Source organism: Acipenser ruthenus, chromosome 5 (assembly GCF_902713425.1).
Source record: "Acipenser ruthenus chromosome 5, fAciRut3.2 maternal haplotype, whole genome shotgun sequence".
Classification (NCBI taxonomy): Eukaryota; Metazoa; Chordata; class Actinopteri; order Acipenseriformes; family Acipenseridae; genus Acipenser; species Acipenser ruthenus.
The window spans coordinates 69,440,426-69,464,118 of NC_081193.1; the positions used below are offsets into that span (position 1 = coordinate 69,440,426).

Genomic DNA, 23,693 nt, shown 5'->3' on the forward strand with positions numbered 1-23,693 from the left:
GTAAATGTTACATTAGCCACCCTAGCTGTGTAACTGCAACCTTGCACTGGCTTGTGAGAGGATTCATTAATAGTATATAGCCCACCTGACGTTACATTATTTTTATTTTCTATTTTAAACATAACCCAGAACTTTCAAACCCCAGTTACCATCTAGAATGCATACATAATATATCAGAGCAATGATCTGTGGCTTCCATGATAGCATCACCTCTGAATTAATTATAAATATTTCTCACTACAATATGCATGCAGCAAGGTTTCCCACCAAAATTATTACATATACGTTTTTGGTTTTAAAATTTAACTTGCTACAAACATGCTTCAAAGCAGGTTAACAAAGATTAATCCTGACTTTTAAAACTGAAAAGAAAAGTGGTGTCACCTTTTATACAGAGAGTGGTAGATGTTGGTGCTATAATTATAAGAAGGGCTTTTCATTGGGAGAGGGTGTTCAGTGATCGCCAGGATCAGATTAATAATCCAGATTCCACCTTGTGTGAGCGATACCGCTTCTCTACAGATGGTATCCTGTATCTGGAGGATCTCCTAAGACCCTCCATTGAGCAACCAACCTGACAGAGCACAGCCCTTACTCATATACAGGTACTCGGCATAGGTCTAAGATTTATGGCCTGTGGGACATTTTTGTATACAGTCGGCAATGCTGAAAATCTTAATAAGGCAACAATATGCAGAGCTATAAGGAAAGTGTACCTTACAAGCTGCTGCCAGTCTTCGTGAAATTTCCCAGACATGGTCCAGTGAAGCGGAACAAGGAAGCATTCTATGCTATTGCAGGTTATTATTATAATATATATTTAATGTTTTTGTCCATATAAATAAGGAAAAAACATCTATATACATACATATTTTTAATTTTTCATTATTATTATTTTTTCATTATTATTATTATTATCATTTTTCATGTTTCATTATTATTAATACATTTTTTGACTTATACAGGGTTCCCTTTCAATTCGAAGATGACCACCAATGACATTACGTATGGGATATGCCTGCCCATTGGGTAGGTATTGCTGAGCTCTCTATACCAGCCAGTAGGCCCATTCCTGGGATGATGCACTCGGTCCTGCCCACCGAGGGGATAAAACTCTCATCCAAAGGAAGCTATTTCTCTTTTTCCTTCTCAAGACGGTACGGTAAGACCTCTGTGTTGAGCTGAGCATGTTGATAGAAAAGAGCTTCTTTGTATCTGTCTGTCGTGTGTGAGCGACTGCCTGTGCAGTCATCCGCAAGTGGTTGTCTATTCTTTCTGAGAGTACACAGTTCCTCCACGGGGCTAGGCCTTGCCGTATCCCCGCTGTTGAGTGACTCTTCCAGCCGCGCTCTCCTCCACGGGGCTAGACTTTGCCGTATCCCCGCTGTCGAGTAGACCCTGCTGGCTGCGTAGGCCCGCCCACCTCGGTGAGTAGGGCCTTGTAAACAAACAGTGTGCTCTCCCCTATACTATCTTTCTACCGTGTTTTTGCTGTCTGCTTCAAGTCGCCCACCGCGGCTTCCGCCTTGTGTCTCCCTGGTACATGCTACACGCTGACCAGGTGTGTGTGACCGTGCGGTTAGTGTAGGCACATTTGCGTAGCGCCCCCCCCCCCCCGAATGGAGCCTTACTGGAGGCTCTCACGAAGGCCCCGTTTGAGACCATACACTCCATACAGCTGAAGTACCTGTCTATGAAGACAGCCTTCCTCTTGGCTATCACCTCCGCTAAGTGGGTCAGTGAGCTGCAGGCGCTGTCTGTGCACAGCTCCTGTATGCGTATTTGGGAGGATGGCAGCAGGGTGTCTCTGCACACCAACCCTGCTTTTTCCTCCCCAAGGTGATCACAGCCTCCCACGTTAATCAGTCTGTGGAATTGGAGTCCTTCCATCCACCTCTCAGTCTAAATTCAATATGTCTTTATGCAAGACTCGAGTAAAAACTGAAATGGCCTTTAGCATCCTGAAAGCCAGATTTGCATGTCTAAAGGGCCTCCGGGTGATACAACAAAGGGCCTGTGACATCAAAGTGGCATGTGTTGTACGCCATAATATTGCAATCAGAAAGCTGCGAGGGAACTTCAACCAGCCTGGCAGGCAGGCAAACCAAGATGGTAGAGCTGTTAGAGACACCATTGCTGCCGGGTATTTTAGTTAGATATGCCTACAGTTCAAGTGTTTATTGTCTCTTAATAAATACATTAATTGTATTTAAATACATTAACAATGTGGTCTGATTTAATATACTTTATTAAAATGTGGTTAACATATGATACATTTATACATTATAATTATACATTAAAAATAAATATACTATATATTTTTATTCTAAATTTAAAAAACACAACTAAAAAAAAGAACCCCATTAACAAAAATGGCACAAACTTATAACAATTTCATAACGATATTTAGGAACATTACATAATAATAACATATGGCTGTCAAGCTTCAAGGTCCAGACTGAAAAGTAAAGAAAATATGCTTAATTATAAATATACATTTTGTTACACAAGGCTCTTTGAATATTAGCAGAAATGTGAACTGACAAAACGAAAGGATAGTGATAGCATAATGACCAAACACTGTGACAAATTAGCTTACATTTAATTGCTTCTCTAAAAGTTTAATCTCCAATTTAATTTTTTGCATCTTTAACTGCCGGTACTCTATTTCATTATTTAAATATTTAAGGTAGATCCGCTGGACTTCCATTGAATTTGGGGGTTTTGTTGGTGTGTTCTGTTAATGGAAAATATAACTTAGTATAGTACTTTATATATCTTCAGCAAAGTAACCAATAACAGACTGAACACATCACTGACTACAGTTAATCAACGTGAGTATACACTGCTTATTTAAAGTATAATAATATAAGTGAGATATATTGATATATAATTGATTGTTGCAAAGGACTAGCCTTGTCTAAAGTAGGTGGTTGGTCTTGATTTTCTACTTCTGGATTCTACAAAGATTTCATAAAATATATACTATTTATTATGTAAGAATCATGAACATTGCAGTAACAGAACTTTAAAATACATTTCATAATGACATTCATATTCGTTTCTCATGAATAATGTAGCTAATTTTAACTCAATAAATTAATTACAGTCGTCTTTTAAAATATGAATCAGAATTTTATATATATAGGCTCCCTTGAAAAAGATATGTACAACATATCGAAATGCTGGGCAGCTGGCTCTTTGAGCTAAAATATATATATTCTCAGGATTTATATTTATATTTAATTTTAACTTAATTTTAATGAATAAATACGATGTAGTGTCCCACCTCAAGCTTTTCCAGGGTTTTATCAAGCTCTGCGTCACAAAAATGTAGCGACTGTAAGATGCAATGCGTCAGTTATCACAATTTCTATATCCTTATCTACTTTAGATTCAACATACAAAGGAGTAGCTACAGTATAACTTTTCCCAGTATATTTAAAACTCAATTTGAATGTTAGTGTGAATAAAAAATAAGCATACATGTGATCAAATTAATTAAATTAACTTACATCGTTTACGTAGTATTCAAATACGGCTGGGTCTGGGTCTGTCTGAGTAGGGTCTTGGAGAACTAACGAGCCAGCTGACAAAACTGTAAAAATGTGGTTTATTATATTAACTTTTTATAAATCATTAAAGAATGCAACAAACTATGAATCTGAAAATATATGGGATGATATATAAAATAGTTTAATTATGTATAAAAATACGTGAAATAAAAATAGTACTGTCTATATATTCTTTAGGATATTATATCTATAAATTATGACCATATATTGTGTACTCAGGATACGACTGTATACTTACACGTTAACAGCGTCAACTACAGTTTGCCAGGCTGCCACTCTGGCTTTATTGGCAGTAGCTGTGTTTTTTTTTTTTTTTTAATTCTTTAACATTATCATACGTTGAAACTAAACTTTTTTGCTCGGAAGCAGTATAAAAAAAGTCATCCTTTCCTTCTTCTCCATTTTTTCAGATGACCGTTAATAAAGATTACCATGACAACACACTCAAACAGTTGGTTCCACGCGCATATATAGAAACATTAACCCAGCTTGAGTTATCTCAATTAATTTAAACTTAGTCTACATTCCTGCAACAGAGTTAGTCTGCTAAGTTATATCCTGTTAACTCAAACCAGATAACTTAAACTAAACCTGGCTTTTTTAAACCACTTTTGTGCAACAGGCCCCTGATTGTGTCCAAGTTACTGAAGGTTATAATTCGGGAACCTGTTTTATGTTTTTCATGAAACTATTTGTTTGAGTTTGGTCATTTGTGGCAAACACTGCACCATCAAAACTTCAGGGAACACAAGGCCATCAAACTATGAGAAATGTGTTCAACCAAGAATGCCATTTCACTGAATAAGCATACTGTACAAAATAAAGCAATTATGAAATGACTATGCTTTCTTAAAAGCAATGCTATTTGGAGCCTTAGCAAAACAGAATTCTGGTTTAATTTGCTGCAATGATTTCTAAATGTCAGTTCAACTTAAAATGTCAGCAAAGAAAGCTAGAGCAGTTGTTGGGAAAGGTTCTGTGGCATTTTTAATTGAACAAGGATGCACAATTTAGTATGGAATTGTCTGATAATAGGTATAATCACTGCTCAATGTAGTGGCTATTAGGACACTTTGTTCAGAACCAGCAGTAGACAAACCACGAAGATGAATCAATGCTCTGTCATAATAAAATCGGTATAGGTAATAACAGACTTTTTCAGAAATGTACTGCATTTATATGTGCAAACCAATCTTATTTGTTAGATAGTGCATACCACATAGGTGTTCTGTTTATACTTACAGAACAGTAAGCTACTGTGTTTTATACAGTATTTTACGACAGGTGAAATCTGTGCAATTCACTTTCATTTGGATTCTTCAAATCCTAATTGAACACATCAGAGGCTCCCGTTCTTAGCACAACACACCTCTGATAAAACCTCCCTGGACACTCCAGGCATCCCCGAATTTTGTCTTTTGCTTACTTTTAAAAGATACTGTTGAAGGCACCATTTCTTCTACCCACACACTTTCTTCAATTTCTACGAACATTCCCCAAAGTAAAAGATTCTAATTAAAAATCCTCAATGGCTTTTTCTTTACCTTTCATTCTCGATATGGGTCATTCCATGTGAATCAACACTCCAGAGTGCAATTTTTTTGGACGAAACTGTAGAGTACAGTAAGTCTATAGAGAAAACACCCCAAATAATGCTCATTATTGCTCAACAGTATCAACAATAAAACAATACTGCAATACTTGTTGATATTCAGACTTATGTATATTAGATGCACCATCATCACAAAATGTGAAATGTTCATGGAATACATTTTAATTTTGCTTTGAATACATTTTTTTTGCTTATGATGTTGCAATCATGAGTCTCTGACCTTTAATACTCTACCTGCTCTGTGAAGTTGAAAGGTAATGGCCTCACACTGCTTTCCGGAATGAGGAAATCAAAAATGTTTAGTTAGGATTCCACACCAGCTGTCATTTTTGTTGAAAGACGGTTTCATGCAGCTATTAAATATTCAATCTCAGTATTGGAGACAAACATCATCACAGCAAGAAGAAGAAGAAGAAGAAGAAAAAAAACGCAATTTACCCATTTTATTGCTGTGTATTTTAGATTAATTAATTCATTGGTTAATGTATCAAATGAGATATTGTTCAAAAGCATTGTAAAAACTGCACAACCTTCAAGAGATGATTTTAGGAATCTTTGAACTTTCATTGGTACTGGCATGGGTCAATTTCTAAATACCATCAACATGTAATTCAAGTTTCGACTTGTGTTCATGGCACATGGAATGACCCATATTTTGCATTCTGTGGCCCCACAGTTGCAGATTAGTGTATTGCTAGACATGACTTAAAAGAATAAGTATTTTGTTTGAAATCTCAGTCTTCTTTGGTCCCATTTTGCTAAGGTGTTTGCTACATGGCAAATATCACTTTATTCTATATTCTCATAAGAAAGTGGTTACTTATTGGTTGACCTACTGTACAGAAGTACAGCATCTCTCCTAATATTCAAAAATTCAGAAGTGGTTGCAAAGTGGAAAAATATGAAGGGTGTATTGTTAACAGTTCTTGAGGTTAAAACTAGTGGCCACAAAACAATCACATTAACTCTCATAAGGACATGTTGGAAAACTGACTTTCCTGGTAACCAGGGGTCCAACCAGACCCCAGCAATAAAACAACTAACAACTGGAGTAAATGAATGAATGAAAATGTACATGTATATGAACACTTTATTGTGCTTTTCCTTTACTTCTAGCCATCATTTGGTATAATGTGTTGTTTATACTATGCAAAATGGATAAGAGGCCCAATGCACACAGCTGTCTCCTAGTAAGTGAATGCACCACTGTATTCTGGACGCTGTAGTTTATTCTAGGAACATGTCACCTGGGCACGTGAGATATCATTGGAAAGCTCTTTCTGTTTTCGAGTTACAGGTACTTGAACACACCTACCGATTTGCTGCGTGTCACAGCACTGGAGTACTGAATGAGGGGGTGGTAGAAAGTACACATACAGGCATGCCTGACATCAATGGAAAGCGCAAAGCCTACGCTTTTAAATGACGTTGAAACCGGAACGCTATCTGTTGAAGCGACCAAGTAACAAGCAACAAACAAAACTTAGGAGCTGACTCATGCCACATAACTCAAGGCTTAGTTTCAGTTTGCTGTAGTTTCACTTAGGAACGTCTGTTCAGGATATACGATACATCATTGGAAAGCTCTAATTATGTACTTTCAAACACAGGAAGCTAGCGATTACGGTGCATGAGATATTCACACAAGAAGGTCGGGCCCGACGATACATTTTAGTATCATGTCTGAACAACTGGATGTCAAATTCAAACACAAATACAGTAAGGTATGGGTTAGATATATCAACTTAAATTAGAAGCTGCTATGGTGTTCATTTTCTAAAAGATAACAAAATTCTTAAAATGTATCTTCCATTTAAGTTGACCCAGAAATAAAAATAAAATCACTCTAGGGATGCTCCAAAGTTTGTAGATTTGAGTCAACCCCCAGCCACTTGCAGGCTGATGATAAATTCATTACCCTGCTGATTATGCTGTTGGCACTACTCTGGCGGGAATGCAATTTTTGTGTCTGCTTATATTATAGATCAGCTAGTGTTTGCTACATCAGCAAAACAATGTGTGACTTTAATCAAAAAAATAGCATATCATAAGCAGTTTAAGTTTGACCAAGGTTGATTGATTAGCTCTGCACCCAAGTAATATGAATCAATAATTATTTTGTCTATCTTGTTACACCAGGCTTGTTGCCTACAAGGGGAAGTGATGGTACTGTATATATTTTTCTAGGAAAACGTATGTTACTGTACCTGTTTATAAACTGAAAATAGAAATGTTTGTTTTTCAGGAAAAAAAAAACAAAGTATTCCCAGTGGAAAAATCTAAGGGGCTTTTCATTTCACATCGAATGGTTTGTGAACATGGAGTAAAATGGTATGTGAAAAAGAACATATTACGATACAGTAGTTCCTCGCTAATACAGACACCGTACATATGCCCCAATAATATCCAATTAAGTGTGATGCTAGGTAACTGAATTGCATGATCCAAAGAGACACACTGAAAACAAATCAAACAGCTGTTATATTGACACCAAAGCCATGGCGAAAATAAATGGAAGAACAGATAAAAGTAGCCTACTAATCCCTAAAATGAAAGTACAGTATACGATTAAAGGAGAGCATACAAAGTCATAGTCTACATTGAACTGAAGCCTCAAAATTATTATACTTCATGAAAAATGAATGTAAAACCGTTTTTTCGTCCTTAATATGCATAAATAGATGTTAACCTTGAGTTTATGTATGATAAACTAATATTGTGCGAAGTAATGCATGTAATAAACATATTTGTGTAATGCCTAAATGTAGTAGCTAAAAATGAGATCTGTAATATAGGCTAGGAAAGAAAATTATACTAAATGGGTGTCAATATGTTTGCAGCAGTAGTATACTTTGGGAGACAATTCAAGAAAGATTTGACCCAAAGAGAATCATGTTGCCCCTCTTTCTTGCTCCCAGACACACTATCTAAAATGGTTTCAAGAACATTATTTTCATAAGAAGTTATCAGTGTGCTAACATCTGTAACAATACCTTGCATGACAGTGCCACCTACCTTCAAATAAAAGTATTGGCACCCTGCACTTATTAAATCATAATTCAAGGTAGATTAAGAACAAGAATTTTGTAAACTTTAAGCACTTTTTAAGAAAACAAAAAGCAAAATACACAATGAATAGTAACTTAACAAATAAGCTTTATAAAAAAAAACTTTTTTTTTTTTTTTTTTTTTTTTGAAGTATTTGTTCATGACAAAATTATTGGGACCCCTACTTTAGTATTTATGATAATATGATATGTTACATCTTGTTGGTTAAATCTGGGCCTCGTTCCTTCAGCGCAGACAGATTGGATACACAATGTTTGGCTACAGCTTTTTTTCAGATCAGTCTAAAGCATTTCTATTGTACTGAGATCTGGCCATTCCAGAACTTTGATCTTCGCTTTCTTCAAGAATTCCCGAGTTGATTTAGCCGTATGCTTTGGGTTTTTGTCGTCTTAGAAGATAAACTGTCTACCAATCAGCCTACGAGCAGAAGGTATCATTGTACTTTGTAAAATGTTTTGATACATGGCTGCGTTCTTTCGATTTTCAATCACATGAATGTATCCAGTCCCTAAACAGCTCAAACGCCCCCATATTTAAATTTAGGTACAAGGTTTTCTTCATTGAAGGCTTTCCCTTTTTTACTCCAAACATACTGTGGTCCATTTTTGGGGAAAAGTACTATGGACCAGAGAATTTTGTTGAACAATGCTTCACATTCATGTTCATATTTCTTGGCATATTTTAGGCGGTTTATTTTATTTTTGTTTATTTAGCAGACGCCTTTATCCAAGGCAACTTACAGAAACTAGGGTGTGTGATCAGCTGCAGAGTCACTTATGTAGTTGTAAGTGACTCTGCATCAGCTGCAGAGTCACTTACAACTACGTCTCACCCGAAAGGGAGCACAAGGAGGTTAAGTGACTTGCTCAGGGTCACACAATATCAGTGGCCGAGGTGGGATTTGAACCAGGGACCTCCTGGTTACAAGCCCTTTTCTTTAACCACTGGACCACACAGCCTCCCAGTGCCTTTGTACAGTTCTTGTACAGTTGCCAAAACTACTGGTATAATTACCTGTTTTTCTGGCTATTAACTTTATAATGCAGCTTAATTACTGTGTACTGGTTTTCAAACAATTTATATATATATTGTAATTAGTTATATTACACTTTTACAGACCTTTATTGTAAAAGTGCCAATACTTTTGTCACAAACAAACATGGTCTTTGTCATATTGATTAGTGCTAATGTTCACTAAATGCTTGTATTTAACATGTTTTCTTGAATTATCTTATATTAAGTGTAGGGTGCTAATATTTTTGTCTGCGACTGTTGAAGTATAAAAATGGGACTACACCCAAGAGTCTAAAACCAGACACTCTCAGAGTAGTACAATAGTTTTAACCTTGTGCTATTATGACGGTCATACACTTAGCTTAGGAAAAGTCCAAATCATTCAACATTTTTTTTATATACATCTGTAGAAAATATTTTAGAATTGGATAATGAGGTGAAAACGTTCTCACGAAGCATTCAAAGTTAATAAGCTTTAAATACTGTTATTAAATATAACTGACTTTTTGTTCTTGTTGTAACTTAAGTACCAACTTAAACAGCTAGAAACCAGTAAACTATCCGGCGGTTATAACGGAGATTCTTTCAGTACAAATAAATCTTATAAACTAAGATTTTGTTTAGGATAAACTTGCTACAGGTTCAACACTTGATACAGCAGCACATACCTCTCTCTTCTTCCTATCTGTGTCGGTAACGTAGCTGTCAAGATATCACGTGGGTAGCTTTCACTATCTTGTTATTTGAATGCCCAAACTTAATGGTCTATGGAAATCTGGAAAATGTAGTCTTTGGCTTTCTCTATTCTCAGTTGTAGTAATGGGCTTTTTCGTTTTAATAAACTACATCTCCCAAGCTTCCAGTGAGCAACACAACATTCTAAGCATACGCCCTGTCGGGGGGGTGGGGAGAGGGTAATGACATCACAGTAAACAAACAATAATTTGAACTCGGCATTTAAACGGTAAGCTTTCATAATAGAAGGTAAGGTGAAACTACAAAACACGTTATGAATGTTCAGCTGCAAGTTTTACTTATTTGTTTAACACGTAATTATGTTTGTATTGCTAAAAATATACGTATATGGATGGATTTGAGTTTAAATCGTATATTTTCATGCAGTACAAATAGTTCCCATTTGTATGTTGGTTTTATTTTGCTTACATTAAGTTTGCCAATCGACATTACTTGACAACAAAGATTTGGGCCGTAAACACAAAGCATTGTGCGTGGTTAATTATTATTATTATTTTAAAAAGTGTATTAACAATACACAATAATATATATATATATATATATATATATATATATATATATATATATATATATATATATATAATGTGTAGTATTATTATATAATTCAAAACTACAAGCAATTTCATAAGACTAGATATCGTAGTGTTGTAAAACGTTAATTGTATTTTAAAATCTATCGCCGTGACAGACTGTACCGACAGCTCAGTATTGTACATCTAACAATTCAGCTAGAGTAAAACAACCTAAGGAAACTCCCATTTTAGCAGGAAGTTATTTTTGAAAAGATTCTGCTGACTACTATAGAGTGTTTTCGAATGACGTTTCAAGTCACGCGATCCTTATCGGTTGTCTCGAGCTGACGATGGGCAGGCAAGCCATATCTCTGATTCACTTAAAGCGATTTCAGACCTTAAATAAAGTTTAGTTTGCTTTTATGAAAAAAATGGTGAACACTTGTGTAGTTATTGGCTGTTGCAGTAGGCACGGACGAGACAACGTTTCATTTTATAAGGGTTATACAATTGTAAGATGAAAAAAATAAGACATAACACAACGAAGATTAGGCAAGTGGCTAGCTAATATATCAAGGGCAGACCTGAGGAGTGCAGCTAAGTATGTTCACGACATTTCATTTTAGGTATGTTACTTTTACCGCATTACTGAATAGTAGTTAATAGTAGTTATTTGAAATGTCCTGTTCCAGAAATAATATAAATAAGTTACAGTAATATAAGAATATAAATTGAGCAACATATATTTTTTAATGATTAAATACCTCAATATAGTTTTTTTATATATATATAAATACCTCAATATATTAATAATTATGTTTGATTTTGCAACACGCAGAATGCAGTGTTATCACAAAGTGGATTAGAAAAGAGATAATTCCTGTATTTAAAAAGATTTATTTTTTATTGGCTTCATGTCTTAGCAAAAAGTCAAACGCGAAAAGAAACATTTGTAAACTTGCTATTTGTTTTAATATGTTTGGGTCTTTTAATTTTTGTATAAATATAACATGGTATCACAAATAAGATGATAATAATAATAATAATAATAATAATAATAATAATAATTTAAAAAAAAAAAACCGGTAAAAGTTACGCACCCGAGTTTGAATGAGACAAAGGTTGTTTATGATGCACGTCTTCACCTCTCTAAACCATCCACAGATAAACTGGTTGTATATTTCCAATTGTAGCATCACAGATCTTCGAGGGTGTATGGGCTAGGTGTACTAATCATATAATTTATTATGTCCGGAAAACAAACGCTTGGCAATAATTGCACGTCCTGGCTCCATCTTTGCTCAGAAATAGCATACAGATCTTGATTACCAATTGTGTTTTTTCTTAAATAATCAATCTAATTTCCTAAAATACAAAATGCTGCCGTTTCCGACATTGTTCAATGATGCGAGTGGATGAACCCTGCACAGAAATCACAAAGCGATACTGCTGCAAACAACCCTGTTATCTTGTTGGTCAGTTTATTCTACCATCTACTTAAGTGGAGATTATAAAATGGCTTGGATCAATTAAACGCTGCGATTGGCTGAACAAGATCACATGACTATGCAGGAGGGGCAAATCACCTCTCAAGATCAAAGCGCGTCTGGGTCAAGCTTTTAAAAAAAACTCGCCGCGGACTGCAGTTCACGTGGCAAGAAAATAAACGGCAATCTTAACACAGTACACTACATAGTAGCTCACCAAATTATTTTCCACTGATTATCATTAAAAATAAGTGTTATGTTATTTATTTCTTAGCAGATGCCCTTATCCAGGGCGACTTACAATTGTTACAAGGTACCACATTATACATTATTTCACATTATACAGATATCACATTATTTTTTTTACATACAATTACCCATTTATACAGCTGGGTTTTTACTGGAGCAATCTAGGTAAAGTACCTTGCTCAAGGGTACAGCAGCAGTGTCCCCCTCCTGGGATTGGACCCACAACCGGTCAAGTCCAGAGCCCTAACCACTACGCCACATTGCTGCCCTAACCACTACTCCACACTCCACTGTTGCTGTCCACCGCTACTGTGCTGTAGCAAATCCTCTCGTGAACTACAGTACTGGTATTAAAAAATACAGGAAACAGTACAACGCTGATGAAATGGTTATAAATTGCATGTTTAACATAGGGTTTTTTTTTCCCTATACCTTAACTGATTGATGTAAACATGAAACGAATTACAGGTTCTTGGTTACATTTACCTAATTTTGATACAGTATACTTTAATCAAATTAATATTGTATTATTTGGTACAGTATAATAAACTAGTTATTACATAGTGCTGAAATTGTTTTAAATAAACTGTTCTCAAAAATGAGTAACAGCCCTTGAGGACTTGTGCATTAGTATAATGACTACAGAATTTCTCAAGTGACTAAAGTTTGTAGAAGGGATTAGTCACTAGTTAAATCAGGAAAGAAAAAATATATCGTCCAAAAAGAAACTAGACTATAGTTATGTAGCCTGCTTTATAATCACAAATATGTTATCTGTACTATTTACTTTATACACTTTGTATATTTAAAGTGTGTTGTTTATAATACATGTTTACCATTTTGAATAGTGGTGCTTTGGAACTTGAAATGATGAAGAAGATTTATAAAAAGAACAAAAACACCTGGGATTTTTTAGAAGATAGTACCAACTTTTCAGACGTCAGAAACAGGAGGCTGGGATATGACTTTGTTGAGATTTTACCTCCAGAAATAAGCCTTCAGATTTTTTGTCAACTGGACCTTAAAAGCTTGTGTAATGCTGCAGTAACCTGTCAAGCTTGGAACCATATTATTGAAAACTGCGACCAACTGTGGAGGAATCACTGTATGACAGTGAGAACCATCTGTCAAAAAGAGATTGATGGTGACCGAGGAGTTGGATATTCATGGAAGGTAATTAATTAATGTACTGGACATTGTCTTCCCATAATTTGCTTCAGTCCCATGTTCACTATCCCCACAGGGCAATAAAATAACGATGGCCATGCGCCAAATAGAGGTGGGTGACATACCCAAAAATATATAACAATATTTTAAAGACAATATACGATATATATCACAGTATATTTAACATTCTGATCTTTTTTTTGTGCAATTGTACGTTAAAATATAGAGCTAGTACATTTAAATCATTTTCAAAACAGAAAAACTTTCCTTTCTAAGGTTTTTCACATATTAAGGCCATGAATGAGGGGAAAAAAAACATGCATCTACTTTATCACAGTAAGTTACTTACTCTTAAGGTGTCCAAAACATTGGCGTCTGTACATCAGGTACATCGAACATAATTTAAATTAACCTTTTTAAAAGTGTTTGACTTGACATTCAATAAAATAGGAGTTCTATAATTAAAAACTGAAATAATGGATCTTGTCTATATATATATATATATATATATATATATATATATATACACACACACACACACCAGCGTTGCCTCTAAGCTTTCTAGATACTGAGAAACTTGCCATTTTGACTGAGAAAGGGTAAATTATCAGTGAGAAACCTTCGGCCACGCATTAACCCTTTTAATATATTATTTTTGTTGCATTATACATTTTTGAAACAATATTCCAACACAAGTATCTCAACAATTTTACAATTTACTAAATTTAAACAAGACATTGTATTGTGGCTCAGTCAGTTGTTATCATAGATGTAGACTGCATGCTTAACTGGTGGCCTGATTAAAATTGCTTTATACTGGTGCATAAAACACTGGCATCTGCACTGCCTTCAATTGTAACCACCTTTAGGGCTACTAATTTTTCCATTCTTGGGAATACCAAATTCTGTTTTTCAAAAATGGCCAGTTCGATTTGTTCCCACTTTTTATCAATGCATGATTAGCTACTGTGCAATGGAAAACTGAGCTAAGACCGGGTGATTTTTTTTTTTTAGATGTAAATTTGCAGCTTTTTAAAATGAAACAGTTGTTATTAATTTACATAGACATACAATGTATTTTTTTTTTTAATAAGACACTATTTTAAATAATTAAGACATAAACAATATAAGAGCTGGCAATTTCAGACAGCACTTAGGCAAAAAGAGCACTTGTTAGGCCAAGTGAAAACATCAATTGTAGAAATAATAACACTTATGTGTTAAGGAGGGGTGTCTATATACAAATCCAGGTGAATCTTGCTAAAAAATGTAATCATTTTCAAAAGAGAAAGCTTTGAATAGGGAATGAAGCAGACTACATTACAGAGATAGGAGAAAAGTCTCCACTGGAACTCTATATATAGAAGATCTTTGCTGAGACTGAGACTGTCTGTCTGTTGGGTGACTTTGTGCCATATTCCCGCTTTGAAAATTCCACCTACACATTTCACCAACATACAGCCACTCCTTCCCTTCTATCATCAATGCAAGGTGCGGGACGCATGCGCTGTTAAATACTCATCGATTTTTCCCCCAATCAATAGCCTTCACTGTGTCTTCTGTGACGTATTTTTGACAACGATTTCACGCTCTATCCAACTCATAATTTTGTAAGTTGTACTTGTAACTTTTTGAGTCGTAGTCGTAACTTTGTGATTTGTACCCGTAGCTTTTCTTGAGTCGTACAAAAAACGTCAAAGTGTGAGTATTGTGATTTTTATTTATGTTTACCGGAGTATTTATACTGTAGCGTTCTCGTTTAACGCAGGCAGGCGCATCACACAGGGCGGAGGGCGGGCACGAACCTGGGACCTCTCGCACTAAAGCATAGTGCCAATATCGCTGTACAAAAGAGCCGCTTCTTTGCAAGGAGTGTATATTGGGCTTATAATGCTATTAAAATGTAACAATTTTATTTGACCTTTTTGTAACATTAATGATTAAAATAAACTCTTTTTAATTACTCATTTTTGCAGTATTTATAGCTTTAAACCATATTTGTTTGTTTGTTTTTTTGGGGGGAGTTATTTTACCCCGTTTTTCTCCCAATTTGAAATAGCCAATTATTTTAGGCTCAGGTCACCGCTACCACCCCCGCGCTGACTCGGGAACGGTGAAGACGAACACACCTCCAAAACGTGTGCCGTCAGCCAACCGCTTTTTTTCACTCTGCAGGCCCACCATGTAGCCACCTCAGAGCTACAGCGCCGGAGGACAACGCAGCTCTGGGCAGCTTATAGGCAAGCCTGCAGGCGCCTGGACAGTGTACAGGGGTCGCTGGTGCACGGTGAGCCGAAGATACCCTGGCCAACCTAAGCCCTCCCTACGCGGGCGACGCTCAGCCAATTGTGCGCCGCCCCTTGGGAGCTCTCATCCACGGTCGGTGGAATAGCCTGGACTCGAACCGCCGACCTCCAGGCTATAGGCGCATCCTGCACTCCACGCGGAGTGCCTTTACTCCAACCATGTTGTTTCTTTCTGTGGCTAATAATTAGCTTTATATATTACTCCTAAGCAAAATTACACAACATACACTTTGCCTGGACTTAGGTTTAGTGGCATTGGTGCCCTCTACAAATGTATTGGACTGAAGGCTATTTTGGCCTTGCTCTTTGTTTGCCAATTTAGATCCCTGTCGGTATAGAACAACTGAAACTAATGGTTGGAAAATCAGCTTTTTCTTTTTTCTGGATATGAATCACGGACACGTTAATAAAAGATTGAAATAAGGGCAGCATTATTTTGGCATGTCAGCATTCAAATATTTTACACCAGGTTTTTTAACCAAAATGTAATTTACATTTTTTGTATTTATTGGACCTACTAACACTTTAGACATACAGTACTTTTGAGTGTTTAAAATAACACTGAATTGTTAATTTCTTTTTTAACATTACAACGTTTTATAACTGCAGACCTTCATCAACATGTACAGTGGAGACACCCATAAGTACGAATGTATCGCACTAGAGTTTTACATAGGTCTATTATATGTCTAGAGTAATGATTATCCAGTTTGTAGCTTTTGAGATTGTAAGACTCTGGGGATGCAAGGAGATGCCTGTTTATCTTCAAGTGCAAGGCATGACACTTTTTTTTCGTTTGTTTTGAAACTCAAATCTGTTTAGTGAAGAACTGTGAGATTTGCATCGCAACTGAAAATAAGTAAGCCACAGATACTTAAATGCAGTGGTAGTCCTGACAGTAAAATACTGTACTGTAATGTCATTTTAATTCAAAAGCCATTACACGTAAAACCACACAGCAGTTAAACTAGGCACTGTCAAGTGATTGAGTTTATACAATAGGCTATACAGCGTGGTAGCTTTCTCTAGTGGTCTGGATATATTTTGAAATTGTAACTTAATAACTGTCTCTACTTACTTTACTATAAAATACCTGTGTATTCCTTTCGTGCCACCAGTTGAAAGGGAGCTACACCCTGCGCTATCTTTTGTTTCACCTCATTCAGAAACATTTTTAATATCACCAAGAAGCAGACGTGATAAAAAGATCTTGCGATGTATCAAACAAGCGAGAACAACACTGCTTAGTCAGCTGACTCCTCCCTAATCGCCTCTTGCTTTAATGCAGGAAATACTGGTACATTTACCTTCTAATATGTTATTTGGGAAAGGGTTACAGACGAGTATGCTACAAGGACAGAAAACATTTTTGGTGGTTCAAATAATTTTTTTTGACCTGCTTTTGCGGGCCCCGCGGGTACCCAACCTGATGCAGGACTCTAACATGCGGGAACTAGTAGTGGTCAACCCATTACACTGCAGGGAACAAGCTCTTATTATTCTCAAACTAACATACTGATTCTGCACCACTTCACCACAGTAATCATATTGGACTGCTTATAAGAATCAAACGGAGTGCACTGTAATGCAACAAACTCATCTAAGCTTCAGCTAGTAGGTAGCAGAAGCATAACACACGATTAGATGGCTTATCTCTGAGGTTTTGTAAATGCTTTGTTTTTTTGTTTCCTTATAGGTCACCTTAGTGAGAAACTATCGCAAAGGGTATGTGAAAAAACAATGGCTGAGTGGGTGCTACAGCAACATTCTTTCTTCTACTGAACTACCAGCCAAGAGCATGTATCCTTTGGATGCTGAAACCTGGGGAGAAATTTTAGAGGCAGAGCTGGAAAGATAATAAACCAGGCTGAAAGTACAGTACTTTCTTTTCAGATATCATGTACATTAAACAAGTGTCGTTACCATGGCATCAAAAGCACCACTGTTTGTTCTTCAAGCACACTTTCCCATGACAAAGGTATGTTAACCATACCGAAACGTTGGGAAGTTGGCTGTTTTGAGCAAAAACGTTTTTTAAATAATATATATTGATATTTTGTATTATTGTTGTTGTACATCTTTGTTTTTGTAAATCAAATATTGTATTTTCATAAATTTAGACTTTTGGTGGCTGTTTTAGAAGAAAAAGAAAATCTATGTTTTTTTTGCATGTTTTATTTATTATTACAAATGTATTTGAATTTCTGTTATAATGAAATGTCTTTCTAGAATAATTGAAAATTATACCTGTTTCATCCTGTACAGTAACTGCTTTAAATACAGTTATGATTAGAAAATGTTTGTATGCATTATTTTCCAGTATAATACAACACATTTTTACTATGGCTGCACTATTTATATAGGAAAAGCTGTTTTGTTTTGTTTTTTACATTCAACTTAATAATCTAAAACTACGATACTGCATACAAAATTTGTGCCACTAAAACCCCCTGTTTGTCACAACTGCAGACACCTTAACCAGCCTACAAATCTGAAGTATTTGTGACAGGTAACAAGTCAAGGTTCAGTGACCTATTTTAATAGGAAAGTATGAAAAATGTATGTTTATGGCATACAGGCAATTTATTGTGGTCCCCTACAGTTTTACAGTGAAATCCACTGGTATAGCTCCAGCAGATGGTGATGGCACATAACAGCCTGATAGTAATTTTATTTTATAAAGTATAAGAAAACAGCAAAAAAGTAGCCAAATTGTGTTTTTTGAACTAGCCAAAAACCAGCACTTACTTAAAAAATAAATAAATTAGCAGACGCCCTTATCCAGGGCGACTTACAATTGTTACAAGATATCACATTATTTTTACATACAATTACTAATTTATACAGTTTTTTTTTTTTTTTTTTTTTACTGGAGCAATCTAGGTAAAGTACCTTGTTCAAGGGTACAGCAGCAGTGTCACCCACCTGGGATTGAACCCACGACCCTCTGGTCAAGAGTCCAAAGCCCTAACCACTACTCCACACTGCTGCATTACAGTACAAGCAATGCTATTTCTGATCTGATTAGATCAAATGAAGAATCTTTTATTCAGAATGTAGTGTAAAATTGAATTTCCCATAATTGTCAGCAGATACAGTCTTTAAAAATACATTTTAAAAACAAAAACTATTTAATTGTACTGATACAGTTCTTAAATTGTGACAAATACTCACATGAGTGTCAGTCTTGTGTAAGAATCCAAATATTAATCAGACCTGAGGAAAGAAGTAGGTGGGTTCACCGTTTTCTTCAGCTGAACTTGTGCGATTTGTAATTTTGGTGTACTATACAGGGAATTGTGGTGAAAGGAATAGAAAAAACATGCATGATAAAAGTAGACAAATTGACAAAGACAGTATTTACCCACTAGATGCTTTAAAAGCAAGCCAAATTTGTCTGGAAAACTGCCAATCTGGCAGCACTGCAAATGACCGTCACTACTGACAATGACTGAGTAGCTTTGAAATGTTCTTAATTCTTACTCTGATTGGCTGTAATGGTAACAGGGCTAACCAGAGATTGGATAATGTTTTGTTGGGTGGATTTTTCTTGTGTATGGTTGCCTAGTAACTGAAGATGTGGTATTCTGGGGGATGTAGTTTTTAGTGAAACTTAGGGGTGACCCTGTCTCCCCCTGGTATCGCCTCTGCTTTCTCTTCAAACTGCAGAAGTACAGTACCCACTTTTTAAAGGTGGACATAACGAAGTTGAATTGGTATAGACCAATTTCAAATGTATTACTTTGCTCCAAAATTATGGAGAGGATGGTTAATAGTAGATCATGTTACTGTAAATCGACTTGGAGATTGGGGTCAGTTCAAATTCATTGGCTTGATTTCAGAGCTCTTTTCATCAGCGTATATAGTGTATCAAATCTGGTGCCTTTACTTCTCGTTTTGATTCTCTTACAAAAAGTGTTTCACAAGCATCCATTATTGACCCCCTTTTATTTTCCATTTATATTAGTATTCCTTTGGCAGCTGGTAACTCCTCAGTTCACCTCTAAGCAGATGATATAGTTTTGTATTCTGTAGTTTACTTGTATGTCTTTGGTCATCAAAGAACTGCAACAGAGCATGATGATCATTGTTGCTGAATGCTAATAAAACAAAATGTATTGATCTTTAATAAAAACTTTACTTCTACATTGATTCGAGCTTATTATAACAAATATAAACCAAGTGGCACTGGAACATGTAATAGAGTACAAATACATGGGAATTTGGCTGGGCACTGCTTTAATTTATAAAACACATTCATTCTGTTCAACAAAAAATTAAAGCTAATTTGGGTTTCTTGTATCATAAGTTACTACTAGGTATTTACTAATTAAAATGACCTTACTACCAATTTTGGACTTTGGTGATGTGTTTTATAGATTGGCCCCTAAGATTGTATTGAAGAAATTGGATACTTTATATCTGGGGTTTTCAACCAGGGATACACATATTATATTATGCTGTTACATCAGTCTTTGCTGCAGTTTGAGCTTTCTTGGCCAGGCCACCAATGTAAAGGAGAAGTTGTTCTCAACTGTTTATTTATTTATTTATTTATTTGTTTATTTATTTATATATTTTTTTTAATCTGGTTCAATAAAGGATTTGTTTGATTGATTGAGTAACACAGTTTATGTTATTGTCTGTTTCAGTATGGGTTTCCACTCTCATTCCAGCATCAGTATGTTTTTTGTAATATTATTTTAAAACTGTTTTTTAACTGATTATTTGTTATGATTGTATGTATCGGATTTTCTGTGGACTCATTATTCAAAGGCGGCTCTGACAGCTTTTCTTTATGTATGGCAGCTGTGGTAGAACACTCCTAGTGATAGATTGTGGACAGTGCTCTACCTGGATCATGTCATGCTTTTGATAGAGATTGGTAAGAAGGATGATGGAAACTTCTTGGTGGTGAAGCTATGTCACGGATAGGCTTGGGGTGACATCAGACCAGCAAATGATTGGCAGAACAGGCAGTACTGAGAGGTATGAAGCGCTGTTGCACGTTTTAATAATAAATATAAAGTTTTAACAAAACAAAATACTTGTGAAAGTAAATGGCACGTTGACCAAAATAGACAGACAGATACAAAAACGGAATACACAACAAACAGTGGACAAACCCCAAACAAGTATTGCACTGGTCCTTCCAGCACGAGTAGCAATTGTTTTATATTTTCAACTTTCCTCTCCTCTCCTCTCTCTGTCCCATTGTCCACTGTGAACACACCAAAAGTGAGTGATCTGTGCCTCTCTATATACAGCTGTGCCGGGACTCAATTGCTAATCATTCAATCTGGCCCTGGCACAGTCTGCATGTGAACTAATTGTGCATTACCTGTGCCCACATACAAATATACCTTTTAACTCACCCATGCTACATAACCCAAATACACCAAATAATATACAAAATAACCAAATACACCCATGGGCGGGGGGTACCCCGTCACACCCTTTCAGGCACAAACAAAGCAAACACTTTTTTACTAAAAAAGAAAACCTTGCCACTGCGGGCACTAGCTTAACTGGGTTTTCAAAACCCATACAAATCTGCCTAATAGGGGGAGCTAACCTCAGGGCAGAACAAAAATTCCTATACCAAAAATACAAGTTAACCACATTAGCCTTTTGTGGTCTCTCAACTCAAGGCATTATAGAGACCCACCTTTTAAGCAGGGTTATTTCAGGAAGCTTGACTGGTAGACAACAGCCCATAGGTGTAAACTCTTCGTCTAACAATTAAGCTTTGTCTAACTTTACCAAGATGGCCTCCAAGCCCTGCCAACCTCCCTTATTAGTTAAGGGCAGACAACCCTCTTGCCAGCCCTCATTGTGCGGGTGTTCACATACACTGTCTTACAACATCTAAGGCTCTGGTCTTGTTATAGGCCCCTCCCAAATTCTGACCAAAATATAGCTCCAGGGGAGCTGACAAGAGTGTCAGTACATCAGCATTCTGACCACACTGTGTAGCAATACCACAACTGACAAGCTGATTAATTTTCTGCTAATTTGAGATAAAGGGCTTTACAATTTTAAATAAAAATGTCACCCTGTGTTATTATAAATAATGTTGTGAAAGGTTATCTAATCTAAATGAAAGTTCTTAGCAAGGCACATTTGTTTGTCAGCAACAGGAACTTGTTGCAGCAAATAGATTTTATGAAGTAAATGAAGCCCTAGTGATTAAGTTATTTTTGGTGAGCCTTGTCATGGTGAATTCACACAGCCCTATATTTTTTGCAGTCAGGTTATTTCCAAATGATATGTGTGTACACTTGCTTTTACCATGACATCAAAATGGTCGCTGCACCCTGTGACATTAACTGTATTGCATTAAAATTGTATTGAAAAAAAAACTATATTGTTGTCAATATTAACTTTCACCATAAGTGACTGTGGTTAAAACAGAGCCGGTGTTTCAATTCCTGTTAATACTGAAGCTTTTTTACAGCTATGTGAAATAGCAAAACAAAGTTAGTCAGAAACCACAAAATACCCATGTGTTATCACTGTTCTGTGTTATAGGCAGCGCTCCAGATAAGCTGCGTACTGGGTGTTATACACATTCGTTCTGTTTGGAGAGAGTCAGAATGCTTTATATTGCTTTATATTACAGAATGCTTTATATTATATTGGAGGCTGTGTGGTCCAGTGGTTAATTAAATGGGCTTGTAATCAGAAGGTCCCCGGTTCAAATCCCACCTCAGCCACTGACTCATTGTGTGACCCTGAGCAAGTCACTTAACCTTCTTGTGCTCCGTCTTTCAGGTGAGACGTAGTTGTAAGTGACTCTGCAGCTGATGCATAGTTCACACACCCTAGTCTCTGTAAGTCGCCTTGGATAAAGGCGTCTGCTAAATAAACAAATAATAATAATATCACAAGGCGATCAATAAGGAACATTTTATTATCGTTTCTATTTTTGCATTAGTGCAGTAAGATTATTTAACTATAAAATATGTAGTATGAACAGTGTTTGTTGACTATTTCTCAAACATGGGTAATTAATCTTCCCTGTTTTTAAAACATGGGCAATGTGTATTCCTAATCGTAAAGTAATGTGTGGATGGCATTTCTTCTGCTTTTACATTTTTGTAAAATAATTATTTACTTTTTGGGATAATATGAAAATACCATCTATAGCTGTTAGATTTTGCTACCGGTAGCAAATTCTGACGGGGAGGCATATTGTGACGGTACACAGGCAGAGAGAAAGAGAATAATGAGGTAACAGATGACCAGATTATTAGTCGTTTTCGATTTGGAGAAATGCATAACAGAGCAGCTTTGCCATGCCTGTGGCAGTGAAGATAACCACTGCGCTAAGATTCTGTGGGGGGCTTTCAAAGTATTGAGGATATTTTATGCAAAAATGAAAAATAAACATATACATAAATAAGTATAAGTATATACATAACTATATTCAGGGGCGGACTGGGACCAAAAATCGGCCCAGGAAGTTCGGGTCCACCAGCCCACATTTATGTCAAAATCAACATACCGAAATAATAATGAAGTCAGCGCACGCAGCGCGCCATCATGATGAAGTATCGGTAAAAAAAAATAAGAGTTTTAAATTGTTAGGGTAAAACTTCTTTGTACATTGTAGGCTATAGCTACTACCAGGTTTTCAAACATATTAGGGGCGATTTAGGTATGGCAAAGTATAGGCTATGGCAGTTGCCATACCATGGCTTCATGATATAGAAGTCACAAATAATAGGCTATCCTATTGAAAATATCATAGATTTTTTCATCTACGAAATATGTTTGATTATTCTTTTTGTCTCTGCACATCTCTGTCTGCCACCGCTTTGTGGTCAGTGAATGCAACACGTAGAAAGAAACCATTCTCTGCACACCAAAACCAACCTCAGTAGGCCTAATAATAAACTGTAAAGTATAAACACATATCACACAGATTGTGGTCTCTCAATAGG

General features: G+C 36.1%; 1 protein-coding gene and 1 long non-coding RNA gene across 4 annotated transcripts; one reads left to right on the forward strand and one right to left on the reverse strand.

Annotated features, from left to right (window-relative positions):
• Nucleotides 1-2,236: 2,236 nt before the first annotated feature.
• LOC131737164 (uncharacterized) lies at nucleotides 2,237-11,996 on the reverse strand. 2 transcript variants are annotated; one of them, XR_009328733.1, is made up of 3 exons: nucleotides 11,639-11,996; nucleotides 3,516-3,598; nucleotides 2,237-2,458 (listed from the first exon to the last, which is right to left on the reverse strand). It is a non-coding gene; the product is annotated as an uncharacterized LOC131737164 (long non-coding RNA). The 2 variants fall into 2 exon arrangements; XR_009328734.1 differs by lacking the exon at nucleotides 11,639-11,996 and adding an exon at nucleotides 9,939-9,987.
• Nucleotides 10,178-22,126, forward strand: LOC117402759 (F-box only protein 48). 2 transcript variants are annotated; one of them, XM_034004198.3, is made up of 3 exons: nucleotides 10,178-10,254; nucleotides 13,123-13,447; nucleotides 17,444-22,126. In XM_034004198.3, exons 2-3 carry the CDS (start codon nucleotides 13,142-13,144, stop codon nucleotides 17,603-17,605), a joined length of 468 nt encoding a protein of 155 aa, XP_033860089.1. In that variant the 5' UTR covers nucleotides 10,178-10,254; nucleotides 13,123-13,141; the 3' UTR covers nucleotides 17,606-22,126. The 2 variants fall into 2 exon arrangements, with proteins under 2 accessions (XP_033860089.1, XP_033860090.1); XM_034004199.3 differs by having other exon boundaries at nucleotides 10,178-10,234.
• The last annotated feature ends 1,567 nt before the right edge of the window (nucleotides 22,127-23,693 follow it).

Coding starts and splice junctions, on each gene's coding strand:
- LOC117402759 (XM_034004198.3), top strand. CDS start 13,142: ATGATGAAGAAGATTTATAAAAAGAACAAAAACACCTGGGATTTTTTA. Junction 13,448..17,443: donor GAGTTGGATATTCATGGAAG/GTAATTAATTAA, acceptor GTTTCCTTATAG/GTCACCTTAGTGAGAAACTA.